This window comes from Mauremys reevesii, linkage group 1 (assembly GCF_016161935.1).
Source record: "Mauremys reevesii isolate NIE-2019 linkage group 1, ASM1616193v1, whole genome shotgun sequence".
In the NCBI taxonomy this organism is placed as follows: Eukaryota; Metazoa; Chordata; order Testudines; family Geoemydidae; genus Mauremys; species Mauremys reevesii.
In genome coordinates, this window is record NC_052623.1 from 113698316 (window position 1) to 113716136 (window position 17821).

General features: G+C 40.4%; 1 protein-coding gene across 19 annotated transcripts in view; it reads left to right on the forward strand.

Moving 5' to 3' along the window:
- The window catches only part of MCF2L (MCF.2 cell line derived transforming sequence like), a 251774-nt gene that overhangs the window by 179376 nt on the left and 54577 nt on the right, over positions 1-17821 (forward strand). For 14 of the 19 annotated variants that reach the window (XR_005596398.1, XM_039531149.1, XM_039531159.1 and 11 more), the window contains 2 exons: positions 2034-2147; positions 13867-13957. Coding sequence is in view for 17 of the 19 variants with exons in the window: in XM_039531149.1 (XP_039387083.1) it covers positions 2034-2147; positions 13867-13957 (205 nt within the window). In the remaining 2 variants the exon portion in view is untranslated. Of the gene's footprint in view, positions 1-2033; positions 2148-13129; positions 13705-13866; positions 13958-17821 lie in introns of those variants that run through there. The other 5 variants (XM_039531201.1, XM_039531270.1, XM_039531280.1 and 2 more) reach the window with 2 other exon arrangements.

The following is a 17821-nucleotide window of genomic DNA, read 5'->3' on the forward strand; positions in this document are numbered from 1 at the left end:
GGATAAGTATGTGTCACAGATCATAGGTGTCGACTTCTATTGGCGCCAGTGAGTGCATGACTCCCCTCTGCCCTGCCCCTCCCAACCCCTTCCCCAAAGTCCCCGCCCCAACTCCGCCCCCTCCCTGCCCCTATTCCAACTCCTTCCCCGGCCCCGCCTCTTCCCCTGAGCACGCCACATTCCTGCTCCTCCCCCCTCCCTCCTGGAGCTTGCTACAGCTGTTTGGCGGTGGCAAGCGCTGGGAGGTAGGCAGAGGAGCAGGGACACCGCATGCTCAAAGGAGGAGGAGGTGCAGTGGGGTGGGGAGCTTGGCTGCCAGTGAGTGCAGAGCACCCACTAATTTTTCCCTGTGGGTGCTCCAGCCCGGAGCACCCACGGAGTTGGCTCCTATGTCAGACTGTCACAGTTCAGGGGTGCAAATCTAGACCATTAAGGGGTTTTCACCTCAAATCCTGCAATCCTAGGTGCCTCACAATGCTTTGCTGCTGTAGCTCCCAACCTGGGCTGCTCACAGGCAGCCTACCAGCATGCGGGTCACATCCTGAGTGTCTGTGTGCTAGACAGCTCTGGGCCAGCTGCCTTGACCCCAGCAGCCTGGCTGCAGCCCCACTATCTCATTCTGGCTTCCACCAGCCTTGGTTACAACCAGTAAAATAAAATAAATGTATTAACAAGAGGACCTCGGTTAAGTGATGCCAAGTAAACGGAATTAAGTTAGAAGGGTTTACAAACAAATAAAAGTGAAAACAAACATCTAAAAGTCTAAACCTTAATTTAGCAAGCTACAGCCTTTGTTCAAGATTTTCTCTCATCAGTCATTCTTCTTCCCAGCCGTGGCTGGCTTTTCCTGAGTCAGGACCTTCCACAAAAGTACAAGGCATTGGCTTCCCTTGTCGTCTTAGGTGAAGATCTTTACCTAAGTAGGTTTCTCACCTATATTCAGTTCCAGGAACTTCAACCCCCCTGCCCTGGGTTGAGGATCCATCTTTCTCAGCTTGCAAAAACTGTGGCCTCAAATGTCTGTCTAGTAATGGATGTCAAAGGTGGCTTCTGTCCTCCCAGAGTTCAATTACTTTGTTTCAAGAGGTAGGATGATTTTATGCTGTTCTTCCCTTCCTGTGGGCTTTGCATCCCCTGCATGATTTCTGCATAAATGAGGCTTGCATTGTTTCTCATTCCACCATGCTTAATTTACATAGACAGGTAGATAGCTGTGGCATTCCCTCCTGCCTGGGCAGACTGTAAAGCCTAATACCAGTGAGTATCCATAATTCCTCATGTCATGTTTAATATAATTGTGAAATGTATTATTAATCACAAGCGCATCATTAGCTTTCAGAAAACACCTCACTCCATACACTTTTATAATATCGTAATGTAGTATACAGTCAGTCGATTCAGCTGCTGAACACTTGAGGTTCTTTCCCCCCACACCCCGGCTTTATAGACCAGTAAACCTTTGAAATGGATTCTTCTGGAAAGTAAAACCCAGACTAAGCTTCTCTTTTGTGCTGGGTGTAGACTCCATGCTGTCTTCTCCCCCACTTGTTAGTGTGATGGGTCTTTGCTTAGGATAGACCCACCTGTTTAACATCTCCCCCGACACACCTGGTTTGAACACATTTTAGTTCTCATTCCAGCATATCTCTATAACTCTTAATACCCATCGTGACATGTAAATATATGATGCAAGAATATTAATGATCTGTAAGTTATTTATTTTCAAATGATACCTCGTAAGCACGGCCCTACCAAATTCACAGCCCATTTTTGTAAATTTCAGTCATAACAATTTTTAAAAACTTGAATTTCACGGTTTCAGATATTTAAACCTTAAATTTCATAGTATTGTAACAAATCATGAATGTGTTTTAATATGGCAAAATATCAACATGTAAAGCCCTCAAGTTAACAAAAGCAGGGGGTGGGGGAGTGCTGGTTTCAAATGTCACTAATTGAATGTGAGCATGGAGCATCCTGAAACTCTGTCTTCATTCTCTGTCTTCGCTCTGAAAACACCTGTCCATGTTTAGACGTAGCTCTCTCTGCATTCATGAGTTTGTTGGAACTGTCAGACAGCGTCGAGCTAGTCTTGAGAGATGGGAGATTCTGCTTCCACTGAGTTCCAGAACTGCAGCACAGGCAAAGTATGGTCCACTTCTTTCTTGATATTTTTGTAAGCACGAATCTCTAGCCTACAAGTCTCATCAAAGCCAGGAATTCATTAAGCAAGGTTAAATCCATCAGTGGATTTGGGGTGTTGGGAGAGAGACATTGGGGATGGGGGGAGGGATAGCTCAGTGGTTTGAGCATTGGCCTGCTAAACCCCGGGTTGTGAGTTCAACCCTTGAGGGGGCCATTTGGGGATTTAGTTGGGGGATTGGTCCTGCGTAGAGCAGGGGGGTTGAACTAGGTGACCTCCTGAGGTCCCTTCCAACCCTGACAGTCTATGATTTTTTTTTTCTTTTTAAAAAAACAAAACAAAAAAAAACCTGCCAGCCTCAAGCAGGCAGCCTTGATGTGCAATAGAGGAGACAGACTGCTCCCAGCTTGCGCCCCTGAGTCAGGGAGTCAGAATTTTGTTTGCATGTTAGTCTGTATCAGCAAAAAGAACAGGAGTACTTGTGGCACCTTAGAGACTAACACATTTATTTGAGCATAAGCTTTCATGGGCTGATGAAGTGGATTTTAGCTCACGAAAGCTTATGCCCAAATTTGTTAGTCTCTAAGGTGCCCCAAGTACTCACAGAATTTTGATTAACAGCTGATTAAGATAAGAAAGGTCTGTTAGGATGTTTCCTAAAGTTAAATGATCTGTTCCAAGCTTGGTGAACTGCAAAAAGTAAGTAGCTGAAATGATTGAAAGTAATTGTAGATTTTTCTACAATTGTTTCAATTGTTATATTCAAGAGGTAGTAACAAAGTTACTAATATCTTTCTTTGAGAAGATAACTGAATTTTTTAGACAAAAGAAATGCAGTAGATCTTATCTACCGGGATGTCAGTAAAGCATTTGTTACAGTTCCACATGAGAAATTATTAAACTGGAGAAGGTGGGGATTAATATGAGAACTGAAAGGTGGATAAGGAGTTGATTAAAGGGGAGACTACAACAGGTCATACTGAAAGGTGAAATGTCAGGCTGGAAGGAAGTTACTAGTGGAGTTCCTCAGAGATCAGTCTTGGGACCAATCTTATTTAACATTTTTATTCCTGATCTTGGCACAAAAAGTGGGTGTGTGCTAATAAAATTTGCAGATGACCCAAAGTTGGGAGGTATTCCCAATAGAGAGAAGAACTGGAATACCATACAAGAAGATCTGGATGACCTTGTAAACTGGAGTAATAGAAATGGAATGAAATTTAATAGTGCAAAGTGCAAGGTCATGCATTTAGGGACTAACAAGAATTTTTGCTATAAGCAAGGGACTTATCAGTTGGAAGTGACAGAGGAGGAGAGAGACCTGGGTGTATCGGTTGGTCACAGGATGATTATGAGCCCTCAACGTGATGCGGACATGAAAAAGGCTAACAGGGTCCTGGAATGCATCAGGTGAAGTATTTGCATTAGAGACAGGGAAGTGTTAGTACCATTATACAAGGCACCGATAATACCTTATCTGAAGTATTGTGTGCAATTCTGGTCTCCCACATTTAAGAAAGATGAATTCAAACTGGAACAGGTGCAGAGAAGGGCTACTAGGATGATCTGAGGAATGGAAAATCTACCTTATGAGAGGAGACTCTAAGAGGTTGGCCTGTTTAGTCTAACCAAAAGAAGGCTGAGGGGAGATACGATTGCTCTCTATAAATACATCAGAGGGATAAATAGAAGAGGGAGAGGAGATATTAAAGTTAAGCACCAATGTGGACCCAGAACAAATGGCTATAAACTGGCCATCAACAAGTTTAGGTTTGAAATTAGGCAAAGGTTTCTAACCATCAGAGGAGTGACATTCTGGAGCAGCCTCCCAAGAGGAGCAGTGGGGGCAAAACACCTAACTGGCTTCAGAACTCTGCTTGATAAGTTTATAGAGGGGATGGTAGGTGCGGGCCACAGGGATGTGCTGGCCACTGCTTTCTGCAGCTCCCATTGGCCAGGAATGGCGAACCGCAGCCACTGGGAGCTCCAGAGGGCTGTGCCTGAGGATGGTCAATGTAAACAAAATGTCTCATGGCCCGCAAGCTGAAAGAATTAACACAACTTTTAAAGAAATATTTCTATTTTCAGGCTTCTCACATTCTCCATAAATTTGCTATATGAAATTATGATGGATTATATACAGTTAAATTCATGACGATTCACCAAAAGATTAAATTTCTGTTCAAAGATCAGGATGATGCTATACATCTTTTGGATTGTAGAGTTTGAGGTGACCGGTCACCAACATGAATCAGATTTGAAATATGAGGGTATAGTTTGCTTAAGGAGACAGCTATGCACATAGCTCTGTGGACCTGCCAGATATTTAAAGAGTTTATCTGGATCTTTTAATTTTATGCTGCAGTGACTCATTATTATTACTTATTAGAAACAATTTTGCCCTCAGATGTGTGACCTCGCTGAGTCTCATACCACACATCCATGGAAAGAATTTGGCCCTAAGTTATTTTCTGTCTAACCAGTTAAGTGTCATATCATCATACAGTTGTATTTATAGTTCGCACTGGGGAAATGGTTTCATTATATTTGCTTTCTACCTATATTATTTTTTTGCCACCAATATAATGAGATGTATACAAACCTAAAATTCTGTGTGCCATAAAAACAGTAATATTTGGGCAGAAAAAAATTAAAGAGAGAAGTAAATGTTTAAAATGGGTTCAGTAGTGTGTCAAAATTAGAGCTTTGGAGGCTAGCAGCAAAATTAGCTGTCCAAAAGGATGGATACCTTTCTGCTTTTGTTCTGAGGGTTAAGATACTGTACCACTCTTAATATATAACACCCCCCCGCCCCCAAAGGAGTGCGTGAAAATATAGAAGGGCCTATATTGATAGAAAATGTCCAGAGGCTGAAGATGCTAGCCAAAGAAGTGATCTTATAACCTTGTACAAGACAATCAAATAGCTCACGGGAAACTTTAGCAGTACTAGAGGCCCTATTAAAGATGCAAATGGAAAGACTCTTAGTACAGAAGAATAGCAAAGGAAAAGACGGGCAGAACGTTTTCTGACTATTTTAAATAAACTAAGCCCAAGCAAACTATTAGAAATATGATGAAGATCTACCACTCTAGAGCTTGATACAGATTTAGGAGATATTACAATGGAAGAAGTTAGAAAAGCCATCAGTAAGCTCAAAAATGGGGAAGCAGCTAGAGAGCAGGTCCATCCTTACCCATACACAAAGTATGCAGCTGCGTAGGGCACTAGGAAATATGGGATACCAAATTTCCTGGTGCCCTGCGCATCTGCATGCTGCTCCAGCTTTTCCCCAGGGCCCCCGCCTCTTCCCTGCCCCTGCCCCACCTCCTGCTCCTTGCCTCCCCCCCTGCTCCTCCCTGCAGAGGCCTGGGGTCCCACATACACACCCTGTGGGGGACGGGGGTGGGGCTGCGTAGGGCCCCAGAATAGCTAGGGAGGGCCCTGCTGGAGATGATAACATTACTCCAGAGATTTTCAACAAGTGATGAAACAGCCCTCCTGTCAATTGGGTAGAATATGGAATGAAGAAAAGAACCCCACCCAGTGGAAGAGATGCCTTATAGTAAAATTTCCAAAGAAGGGTGACCTTACCAACTGCAGTCACTGGAGATGAATCACATTACTGTTAGTGTCTTGAAAAATTTTGTGCAACATCATCCTGGAATGTATCAAGAAACAAACTGTCCTACTTAGAGAAGAACAAGTAGGTTTTAGACTACTGAGCTCATGTGAGACCATATTATTGTTCTCAGATATATGATAGAACAAAGTGAGGCATGGTAAGCACCTCTTGTGATAAATTTTATAGATTTCCATAAGGCTTATGACAGTATACACAGAGACAGTCTGGAAAATTAAGGCATACTATGGAATACCAGCAACAATAATTAGAATAATCAAGGATCTATATGATAATGCCAAATGTGCAGTCAGAGATGGTGACCATATCAGCCAATGGTTTGCAGAGACATCTGGAGTATGGTAAGGGTGTATTATGTCCTCATTATTATTTGCAATGGTCATTGACTATTCATGAGGAAAGTAACCACAGAAAGCAACCAAGGAATTGTATGGACAAATGATGATGAACAATTGGATGACCTCTTTTTTTTGCTGATGGCATTGTCTTGCTTAGTTCAACACACCACTTTATGGAAGAAAAGACCTACCCTCTGGCAGATACAGCAGAACAAGTTGGTGTATTCATCAACAACAGGAAGACAAGATATATTGCTATCAATGTTCCAAAAGTAACCATTCAAGTGGATGAAGAAACACTAGAAGATGTATGTCATTTTACCTGTCTAGGGAGGGAGATATGCAATGATGTCAGCAGGGATAGTCAATAGGCAGACTGTGGGCCTAATCTGGACCACCAGATGCTTTTGAACGGACCCCAAAATCTTTTTATTTACTTAGTATTTTCATTATTGTTTGTTGTTTTTTCTGGGGTCTGGACCTTGACTATACCTCGACCAAGAAATTTGGACCTTGGGGGGAAAAAATGGACTACCTCTGATGGTGACTCTATGCTAGATGTCAAGCAAAGAATATCAAAACCAGCAAACAACTTCCATAAACTTGAAAAGATTTGGAAAAGTAGTATGATTAGCACTGACACAAAATTACGAATTTTTAACATCAGCATTGTCTGTCCTCCTTTACAGAGCAGAGTCATGAAAATCTATTAACAAATGTTGATAAGAAGGTAAACTCATTTCAGAGTAAATGCTTGTGGAAGATCTTGAGTCCATTAGAAAAAGTTTCTTTTAACATCAGAAATTCTAAGGCAGACCAAACCAATCTAAAGCATCAAATATGGTAAGAAGACAGCAGATGTACTTAGGACCTGATTTAAGGATGCCACCAATATAACTTCCATGGAAAGTGAAAAGGTGGACACTACCTGGAAAGAGAAAAGGAGGGACTGAATGTGTGGGAGGATAAAAAAAAAAAATTGAAGGGAGCCACTTCATCAGAAGATGTCAAGGCCAGTCCTACACTTTCTCCTGTTCATGGTAAATGACAGAGAAAGAATACTGTATTTTGCTTTAAAATTATTTCATCATTTAGATATTTAAAAATTTTTAAGGTAGTTTTGAAACTATTCTAATATTTTGTGTCTCAGCCTATCCCTTAAGAAAACTGCTTAAACTTTCAATTAATACAGTTTTTACATGGTAAAGTGTCTAAAACGTCTACAGCATTACAAAGTTCAGTGTTCAATTTAGACTTCATATTTTAAAACATGCATAACATATCATCTTAGTAACTGACTCTAGAAAGTTTGCCTTACCCAAGTGAAGGACCAAAACAACATACATCTTCACCTAATAACATTACTTCTTAGTCCTTATTATTTCTAAAGTGAACCTAACTAGATGGTTTCTGCAGTGAAGCCAGAACTAGTATTATGAGTTATAGAACCATTTCCAAGGTCCAAGTCCTGAAGCATTCAAAGTAGAGCTTTATGGAGAATGCAGAACCTCATTATTCCATCATTTACAGAAGAAGGTGCAAGACAATTTCACTCTTTTGAAGCAATAATTTCCCAAGTTAACTGCCCTTGACTTTTGCCTGTTTTAGATGGTTATCAGTCCTACTTCACTGGATCAAAACATAAACTCCCAACAGAATGGAGAGGTAGAGAGCTAGATACAAGACAACTTACGGAGTTCACGTCAAGAAATTTGTTAGATACTCAAATACCACAGTGGTGGATGCAGTATAAGAACCTAAACAGGTTTTTTTAAAATAAAAAAAAAGCCAATTCTGAAGTGGTGGTGATCTTTGATGGAGAACAAATTAATAAATTTGTGAGACCTCTTCAGATGCAGTTGTTCAGTGTCTAGCTAGTGGTCTTGATCTTGCAGTTTGGGTTCTATAGTGTATTACCTTAAGGTATGAATTTCTTCTAATATTTTTAGTATGCTGCATAGCACCCTAGTATTTTCAATTAAATTACATAACACCCTAATGTCTTGCATCTGACCTATTTTCTTTAAGCTGAAGTTGCTGTAGAGGAGAGTTCTATTTTACCTAATTTATACCATAGTCATCTCCACGTTTTCAAGTGTTTTACAAAGCTTACATAAAGTGGATGAGTAGATTCTTGCTTCTCTTCTAGTTACTAGTACATATAAAAGGATTTATTTTAGTTGCTGTGGGCCCACAAAAGCTTATGCTCAAATAAATTTGTTAGGCTCTAAGGTGTCATAAGTACTCCTGTTCTTTTTCTAGAGCCACAAGCTGGCTGGTGAGAGAAGGTTTTGTCCACTGCTCCCAAGAGTCTCACACTTGTAGCCAATGCTTCCATTGTCTGAGGAATGCAGACATTTTAGCAGATCTTTGAGGTAGCTCAGGTCCTGCCCATTGAAACTTTTAAAGATCAGGACTCTTTATTCCCCCTGGAAACAAATCTTGCCAGTTATCTGGTTTCTAATCACCTATTCCTAAACAAGGCAAATGAGAGTAGTGATGCTGATTACCATTCCTAGTCTTCTCATAAGAAGCAAATGAAGAATGATCTCTGACTTCAGATAGCCACATGTGCTGGAAATGCCTTCTACCATCAAAGGTGCCAGGAGACTCTGGTATCTCTTGACACATGAAGATCTGCCTTGGCAATCAGTTTGTCCGTTACCTCCAGGCATTGCAAGGCATTGTATCTGAGAATGAAATCGGGGGTCCTGAGAGAGCTCCAGCTGGCTCAGAATATAACAACTCACCTGCTTAGGAACACAGATTGCTGTAAACATGTCACCCTGGTGTTCTGGTCACAGTACTGGTTCCTCATTGAATACCGCTATTATTATTTGTATAACTGTTGCCACTAGGCACCTATTCAGTAACTAGGACCCCATTGTGCTAGGTGCTGGTGAAACACAGAACAAAAGGATGGTCCTTGCTCACTGAAGTGTCACTGACAAAATGTTTGTTCATCTGTGGAAAGTTTAAATACCTAGCACATTAGTATAACCAGGCAGATATGGTAAGGGCAGGGAATAACTGACATGCATTGTCAATTAACTTCCATTTGTTTTTAATTAAAAAAAAAAGCAACTTGTCGATACTGAAATACACTTTATTAAATCCACATCATTTAGTTATGTAGGTAAAAAATGATGTAATCCTGTCCTCCGTTTGAAATGTCTGATCTCTGCTTTAGTGAGTTACTGTAGCAAGGCGATCTCTGTTGTTGTCAGTCTGAAGAGCAATATATGTAAGCAATACTCATGCAACAGTATAAAAGCAGCAGAAACTTTTGACATCTTAGATATGTACCAGTTATCACCACCCATACCTTGGAGAAATGTAAGGATCTTTCAAATGATGAATACATGATTGCTTCCACACGCCATAGGGGAAAGTTGCTTTGTGAAACAGCATGTGCTATAAGCTCTCCCACCCTTTCCCCTGGTACATGAGATCATAAATCTTACAACAGAAGACAAAGGCGGGAGATGTCCCCATAGCATAAAGCAGAACATTCACTGAATGAAAACTTCATCCATTACTGTACACTGTCTGAGATATGTGCTTGCAGGGAAGGGAGTAAGGGGTTATTTCAGTACCCCTCAGCCATCTGGCACTGCATTATGGGATACTGGCCTTGGAAAGGTGAGACCCAGCCTAGGGTATAATTTTTCTCCAATTTACTTTCTTCTCCCTCCCTTCACTCTTCCTTCCACCCCTTCCTACCTGTAGTCTGGGAGCACTACTAATATAGTTGATTCAGTGCCTTTTTAGCTACTCTTTTTTTCTAAGTCATATTCTGTTCTGTCTGCTTATAATTATGCAGAGTATAGAGAATGATGCAGACTTCCTGGTGTATTTTTTTTTTATTTTTGGGAAGGATGGGAGATGGAGCAAATTGTCTGCTTGGTGATTTTTTGAGTTTTATACGTTTATAAATTGCCTTTCAGAATACAAATAAAGTACATAAAAGAAATGTGTATAAACTAATATCAGGTTATATGTATATTCACTGAAAACAGGGTCTAACCTGCTCTGCCTGTTATTAAGGTTGCCCATAACTTCCTATTCTAATACCAGGTTCCAGTTGCTTATAATTTTCACAAATGTTAGGTTTTTTGGCTGAAATTTTCCATGCTTTCTGTTGAGTCTGTTTGGAAAATTTCAACCCAAATGGTTCTGCAGTTGGAGACCTAGATTAGGGGGAAATCAGTTGTTCTGTCAATGTTTAAAAAATATTCTATCAGCCTTTTATTTGAAAAACTCTAGCACCACCATGGTTTGGAGCAGTGACTTGGAATTTGGCAGATGGGTGGCCTTTGCCATCCCTGTGAAAATCCATTCAAATTTGGCTACATTATTAGCCTATAAAAAATTGCAGTTCATATATGCTCCGCGTAGATTTGCTACAGCTTCTCAAACTTGTTTGTCATGTACTTTTGACCATCTTACATGCCCTCTGCCTATTGATCCATCTTTCACTGGACTTAGTCTAAATTCCAAACCTCTGAGCCATTTCAAACAGCTGCCATTTTAAAATAAAATTGCTTAAGAAATGTATGTATTTTTCCAGATTATGTGGAATTTCCTCCTCAAAATCACACTGTTAGTATTGAGTCTTGAACCAGTGGCATGTGTAAGGTCTGATATCTTGCAAATCTTCAGAGCCATTAGGAGGAACATTGTTATGATTATTAGTATTTCCAGTTGTTGTTTGTTTTTGTGCCCACACATGATTTCCAAGAAGAAATGGTAAATTTTACACAGCCCCAGCTACTGCAGTAATAGACAGTTAATGAAAATTCTCTTGTAGTTCAAGTATTAAACCCCGCTACAGTGTTTTGTATCTGAAAGTCTGCGGGTGAATATTCAGCAAAAATAGATGCCCTGCATGGTGTATTGTCTGTAGAATTTTAAGATAAGAAGTTTGATTTGAATATTATGTTCTTCTGTTCTTAATAGAAATGTTATTGCTTTGAAAAACAGGGAAAATGGGTTTCCTCCAAAATAGAAAAAGAAACAAACTCCAACTGTTACAATACAAAATTGTAAACTGATAGTGGCCATACTATTGAGATGACCAATGTGAAAGCTATGTATGAGTGGTCCCTGTGGCTCCATGCAGGATTTGCATGTGCAGAACAGCTTGCAGGATCAGGGTCTTAGAGTGGATGCGGGAGCAACCCTGAGGTTCCTTGACTCTGATCTACTGGCATGTGTTGTGGAGATGACTCACTTGATCTGCAGCATCCTGTTGTTAGAACCCTCAGGTGTTTAGTGAGAGAGTTAGCCGCGTGTGGTATAGTGAACCACATGGCCTCAGGCATTAACAGAATTTTTTTATCCATTTAATAATTAAATGAATTAACATTCCGAATCTGACCTAATGGGATATCAGCATTCCCTAGGTGGAGCATATAGGTTAAAAAAGTAAGAATACTAATCAAAAATATAAAGGCATTGTAAAGCATCATGAACCCCAAAATAAGCTACAGCTGATTATTTGAATGTTTGCATATTTTGTGTGAGTTCATGTACTGGTAAATTTACAGGGCTAGAATCCACCTCCGATAGAGTGGATTGGTCAAGCTTATGAGTTAAATGCTCAAAAGCTGTATGTACCAGTGATACAGTTATCCTAAACCAGAAATATGAGTTAAAGGCTGCTTGTCTTGGTTCTGGGAAGCTCAGGGGCAGCGGAAGCCTTTCTGTGGTAAAATAAATGTTCTGTTTTGGTTGATACATATGTTGTTTAGGTTTTCCTTTGTTAGTTATTGTTTCTTTCCTTTCTCATTACTTTTGGAAGCCTAGTTCCACTTTTTGGCTCTGATAAATATGTAGCTCGCACTTTTGGCCAACTTGCAGTGAGGAAAAGGAGGATGGGATACTAAGACCTATAATAGAATCCTAGAATATCAGGGTTGGAAGGGACCTCAGGAGATCATCTAGTCCAACCCCCTGCTCAAAGCAGGACCAATCCCCAACTAAATCATTCCAGCCAGGGCTTTGTCAAGCCTGACCTTAAAAAGCCTCTAAGGAAGGAGATTCCACCACCTCCCTAGGTAACCCATTCCAGTGATTCATCACCCTCCTAGTGGAAAAGTTTTTCCTAATATTCAACCTAAATCTCCTCCACTGCAACTTGAGACCATTTCTCTTTGTTCTGTCATCTGCTACCACTGAGAACAGTCTAGATCCATCCTCTTCGGAACCCCCTTTCAAGTAGTTGAAAGCAGCTATCAGATCCCCTCTCATTCTTCTCTTCTGCAGACTAAATAATCCCAGTTCCCTCAGCCTCTCATAAGTCATGTGCTCCGGCCCCCTAATCATTTTTGTTGCCCTCTCCTGGACTCTTTCCAATTTTACCACATCCTTCTTGTAGTATGGGGCCCAAAACTGGACATATTACTCCAGATGAGGCCTCATCAATGTTGAATAGAGGAGAATGATCACATCCCTCGATCTGCTGGCAATGCCCCTACTTATACAGCCTAAAATGCTGTTAGTAAATTAATAGTAAATATTAATTCAGGAGACCACAGTTAATGACTGAAATTTTCATCCACCATAACACACAATATTTATCTGTATTGAATGTAGCTAACAATATGTAACTCATTTATGATAAACCATCAGTGCTAAATAAGCAAGAAATATTTCCATATCATTTTACAAACCTAGAATAAAAAAGGACCATCATTACAATATGACAATAAACAAACCACGATCATATGTAATTTTTACAAGCACAGCATGCAGAGCTTCCTACAAACTATATAATTCTGCATCAATTTATATTTGTTTTCTTTAAATTAATTATTGCTGTGTTCTGCTACAGTATATATTATAGCATATACAAGTTGCTAAATATACCAAAAAATAGCAATTCAAGTCAGTCTATCTTGTACTTGCCTGTCATTTTCATTCTGTTGTGATTGGCTGGCAGTCAAGTGCTGGCATTACACAATTGGTTTTGATAGGAAATCACGGAGCAGATCTCTTTATTTGTACTCCGTGACTGTAGCACACGAAGCTAAACAGAGCAGAAAAACAAAGCTCATCTTTACACAAGGATTCAAGTGTGATCTTTCTCACAGATGTTTCCATTTCAAAGAAGTGCATCTTATCTTACCTTTGTAGTGTATGACTTTGAGCTCTTAGATGCCTTAAGGATTTTTTGCCTTGGTGAATATAACAATTGCCCTAAGAGAAGATTTCTAACATGGACGACTATGAGAATTTCAGATGGAAGGACTAATGTAATGCATGGATCATAAAAGATTTAGTTTTTGAAGAGATTAAGACACAAGTAAAATAAGAAGCCAGTCCAGAAAAGGAATAAGAAAATGGATGCAAAAGGAAAATGATTTTGTTTTTATCCAGGAATAGTGATACTGAAAACTATATGAAAGATGGATTATATTGGCAACAAATCCTGAAAAATCAAAGGGGTTTATATTCCACTGAAATAATAATTGTTCAGGGTATGTGAAACCTTGCCTCCTGTGGATGAGCACAATTTACAGCTTAACTGACTGACAAGCTGCATGGAATCCTTTTGGGAGTGCTGCATCCTCCTAATGGTATATCAGATATATTCATGTGTATATTTTAAATAAACAACTTAAGGCTCAGCACAAGAAAGGTTAACCTACTATTTTTTTTAACTGTGAAATATTACTAGAGAATATCAAACAGTTTCATCTGTATGTTAACTACAGGTTTTTTTGCTCCCCCAAACTTAGTTTACAAGATGCTGGAATTGGATTTATCCTTGTCATAGATCGAAGGCAAGACAAATGGACCTCTGTGAAAGCCTCCATACTGCGAATAGCGGTGAGTTCTTTTTTCAGTTAAGGCCTTTATAGTGGTCCTTCCAGTTTGAACCTATCTCATATATAAAATGCTGTAAAAAAAATTTTTTTCTTCTACCAGCGTTACAGTATAACTTTTTGTTAAGGAAATACATTCTGACTGTTCTTACTTCTGTTTCTGATTTAACCCACCAAGACCCAGTGGTATGGTGTACAGCAGGGGTTGGTAACCTTTCAGAAGTGGTGTGCTGAGTCTTCATTTGTTCACTCTAATTTAAGGTTTCATGTGCCAGTAATACATTTTAATGTTTTTTAGAAGGTCTCTTTCTATAAGTCTATACTATATAACTAAACTATTGTTGTACGTAAAGTAAATAAGGCTTTAAAAAGTTTAAGAAGCTTCATCTAAAATTAAATTAAAATGCAGAGCTCCCCCCTCCCACCGACCGGTGGCCAGGACCCAGGCAGTGTGAGTGCCACTGAAAATCAGCTCGCGAGCCGCAGGTTGCCATAGGTTGCCTACCCCTGGTGTACAGTATGCTTATAATGTGGTCTGCAAAGTAGCTTCATCCCTACCTAGGTTCAAATGGAAAATAGCTTTTGCATTGGTAACCCAAAGCGAATAGAGCTGAGCCATGATCATTTCACTGATCAAACAAGCTTTGTTTTTTTTATGAGGAAGATGATTTTTAAAAAATGCCAGTTTTGGTTTAAATTGGAATTTTAAATTGAAACCGTCTCAGTATTTGTTTTAATATATGAAACCCCATCAACAAAAGTACATTTATAGGAGGAAGTTTTGTGGTTTAATATTTCAAAAGATAGATACTACATACATTTAAAATCTGCTAATTCTGGTAACATAGTTTTAAAACAGGCTTCAAAGAAAATTCAAGAGCAGGTGTTTTAAGTTGTTTCAGCATGCATTTCATAACTTTTTAAAAAAAATTACCAGAGCTTAACTAACATACCTTTCAGTTATTCATTTTTAAAAATTAAATATAAACAGAATTGTTAAACAATACAAGTTATTTTATTACATAAGCTGCAAAAGAGAGGCACGTCTAATAATAAAAAATGAATATTAACTTGTATACTGATCGGGTACTAATCATAACCCTTTCTTATATTTTTTGCCTCTTTCGATCTTGTCATGGTGGCATTAATTACCCTTATTTCAGAGTGTTTACCAGTAAGTGCAAAACCATAGAGCTGTAACCAGTTTCTGTGTAAGTGGTTCTCCTCCTGGGAGGTAAAAGCAAGTCAGAATCAAAGCTGCAAATTTGCCATCTTGGCATTGCTTCTTTGTTCTTGTGGCATTGCCACAAGGCTTCTTGTCCATTGTAGCATAGCAATTTGTTTAAATAGGTTTGACAATATGATATTCCCATAATAGGACTTGGAAATTTCTGGATGTTAAAATATGTTTAATAAATCATCAAAAAATGCTGCAAAAATGAATCCTGATAGTACTTCATGAAAATTTGAGATCCAGTATTGAGAAGATTCCACTACTGAGACCTGAAAAGAGCTGAGTTTGGAGTGGTTGGAGGTGATTAAAGAAATGGGATTCACTCTCCGGTAGTTTGTGAACTGTTCCCAAAAATCCAGCTTTTCTGCTTGATGTTATAAAATCACAGTTGGTTGCAAAATTGTCTTTGATGTTGGGTTCTTTAGCAGCCATGATAAAGTTTAGAGCTTACAGTAAGCTCTAATGTTGTGGTTTTAAGCACCAGGTACATATGAACTGCTCCATCTGTTGAAGAAATGGGAGATTTTTGTCTTTCACAGAACATAGAACCTGAATACCTACTCACTACGATACATATGAGAACTGTAATAGCAACGACTGCAATGGTAGCTGGCGTCTAAAGCTTTACTTCCTTCTTCAAGCAAAGAGGCAGAACCTGGCAAATATGCATAGGCTGTTGCAATAAAATCATAAATGTTTCCTTCTCTCGTTATGTACTGTTCTGCATACTATTTTAAAAAATAATTTAAAAAATCAACGATTCCTTAGCTGAAGTTGCACACGTGCTCAGCTTTGGCCTAATGCTGCTTCCATTGATGTCAGTGACATTTCAGCAACACCTATTGACATTGCCGCTTGTCGACGGCATTTCGGCGGATGCTTGTCCGCCGCCACGGTCCTCCGTGTCTCGTCGTCTGACACCCACCAGACAAAAAAGCTTAGGGACCGCTGAGCTAATGCCATTATAACAGGGCACACTCCCTGCTGGGGTGTCCTTTCAGGGCTGTGTCTAGGGGTTAGTTCTGCCCAATGTGATGCCCCCTTCCTTCTCTCAGTTCATGAAACAGCTCCTCATGCTCTCTAGGAGTTGCAGTGTTTCCTTTTCATGGCTTGGCCCTCTGACCAGGCCACTATACAGTTTTCCCCTTCTAGGGTAACACAGTCTCACCAGACCAGCTATCTAGTGCCATTCCAGATAGTCTTTTGATTCAAGACTGTGCCATTTTCCTAGTGGCTGGTAGGAGAACCTGAGTGTACCTGCTACTCTGGGTCCCAGCCCAGGGACCCTACTGTAAGTAGCCATGGTCTGTACTGTCTCAACTTTTGCTGCCGTTTCTCTGGGCCTCTTCCTACTCTGCCCTCCACAGGCTTTCTTCTACACCACCCCTCTGGGTAAACCCTTCCCTCAAGGTCAGGCTGCTAGGACTTCTGTTCCACCCCTAGCTTTCCTCCTTTTCTCCTCACTAGGCCAGAGAGTGACTGCAGACCTCCCCTCTACAGCCCCCTTCTGCTCTCACTTCCTGGCTTTATATAAGCCCTCTCCTACTTCTGTCCCAATAGGCTCCATCTCCAATTAGGTTTGTCAGTCAAGCCTAAATCTCTCTCCAGGTGAAGCCTACTGGGTTACGGTAGAACCTCAGGTTGTGAATACATCAGGAATGGAGGTTGTTCGTAACTCTGAGCAAAACGTGACGTGGTTCTTTCAAAAGTTTACAACTGAACATTGACTTAATACAACTTTGAAACTTTACTATGCAGAAGAAAAAAGCTGCTTTTCCCTTTATTGTTTTGGGGAGTTTTTGTTTAACACACTGTATTTGCTTTTTTTTTGGAGGGGGAGAGAGGGTCTCTGCTGCTGCCTGATTGTGTACTTCCAGTCCCAAACGTGATGTGTGGTTGACTGGTCAATTCGTAACTCTGAGGTTCTACTGTAATTGGTCCCTTCTGAGCCACCTTAACCCTATTAGGGGTGGTGTGAGGTGAACACCTCATCTCATACGTTTCCCCCTCAAGACTGCAACGCTTGAGGGTACGGACATTTTCTACCCTCCATCTGCTGAAGCTGGGCTCACAGATCATCCCTCTCCTGCTCTAGTTCACCCACCAAGTTCTGTTTGTTATGAGGACAATGCCTCCTCATCTACCCTGATTCCCCTCAGGAAAAACAGGTGCCTCCTCCTTCCTGCTCTCTCAACAGGTGGGATGCCTCTGGGCTTTTCTGCCTTCCCGCCTTCAGGGTAGGGCTTCTTGTCTCCATACCAGTAAGGGCACTCCATTTTTGTGTGTTCCCGCTGGCCACAGGCTTAGCACTGCCTTGGCTGGGCTTCTGGACTCCTGGCACTGGAAACACTTTTCCATTTCTCTCCTCTCTTCTCACTTCCTGGAGGATCGTAAGCTAACTTTGCCAAATAACTGTGTAGGTATACCAGTGCTTCCCATTGTCTCCCCTGATTCTGGAGGACCTGTGTCAGGGTTCCCTTCCCACTCTGAACTCTGGGGTACAGATGTGGGGACCCGCATGAAAGACCTGCAAAGCTTATTTCTACCAGCTTAAGTTAAAAACTTCCCCAAGGCACAAATCCTTTACTTGTCCTTGGACAGTATTGCTGCCACCACCAAGTGATTTAGACAAAA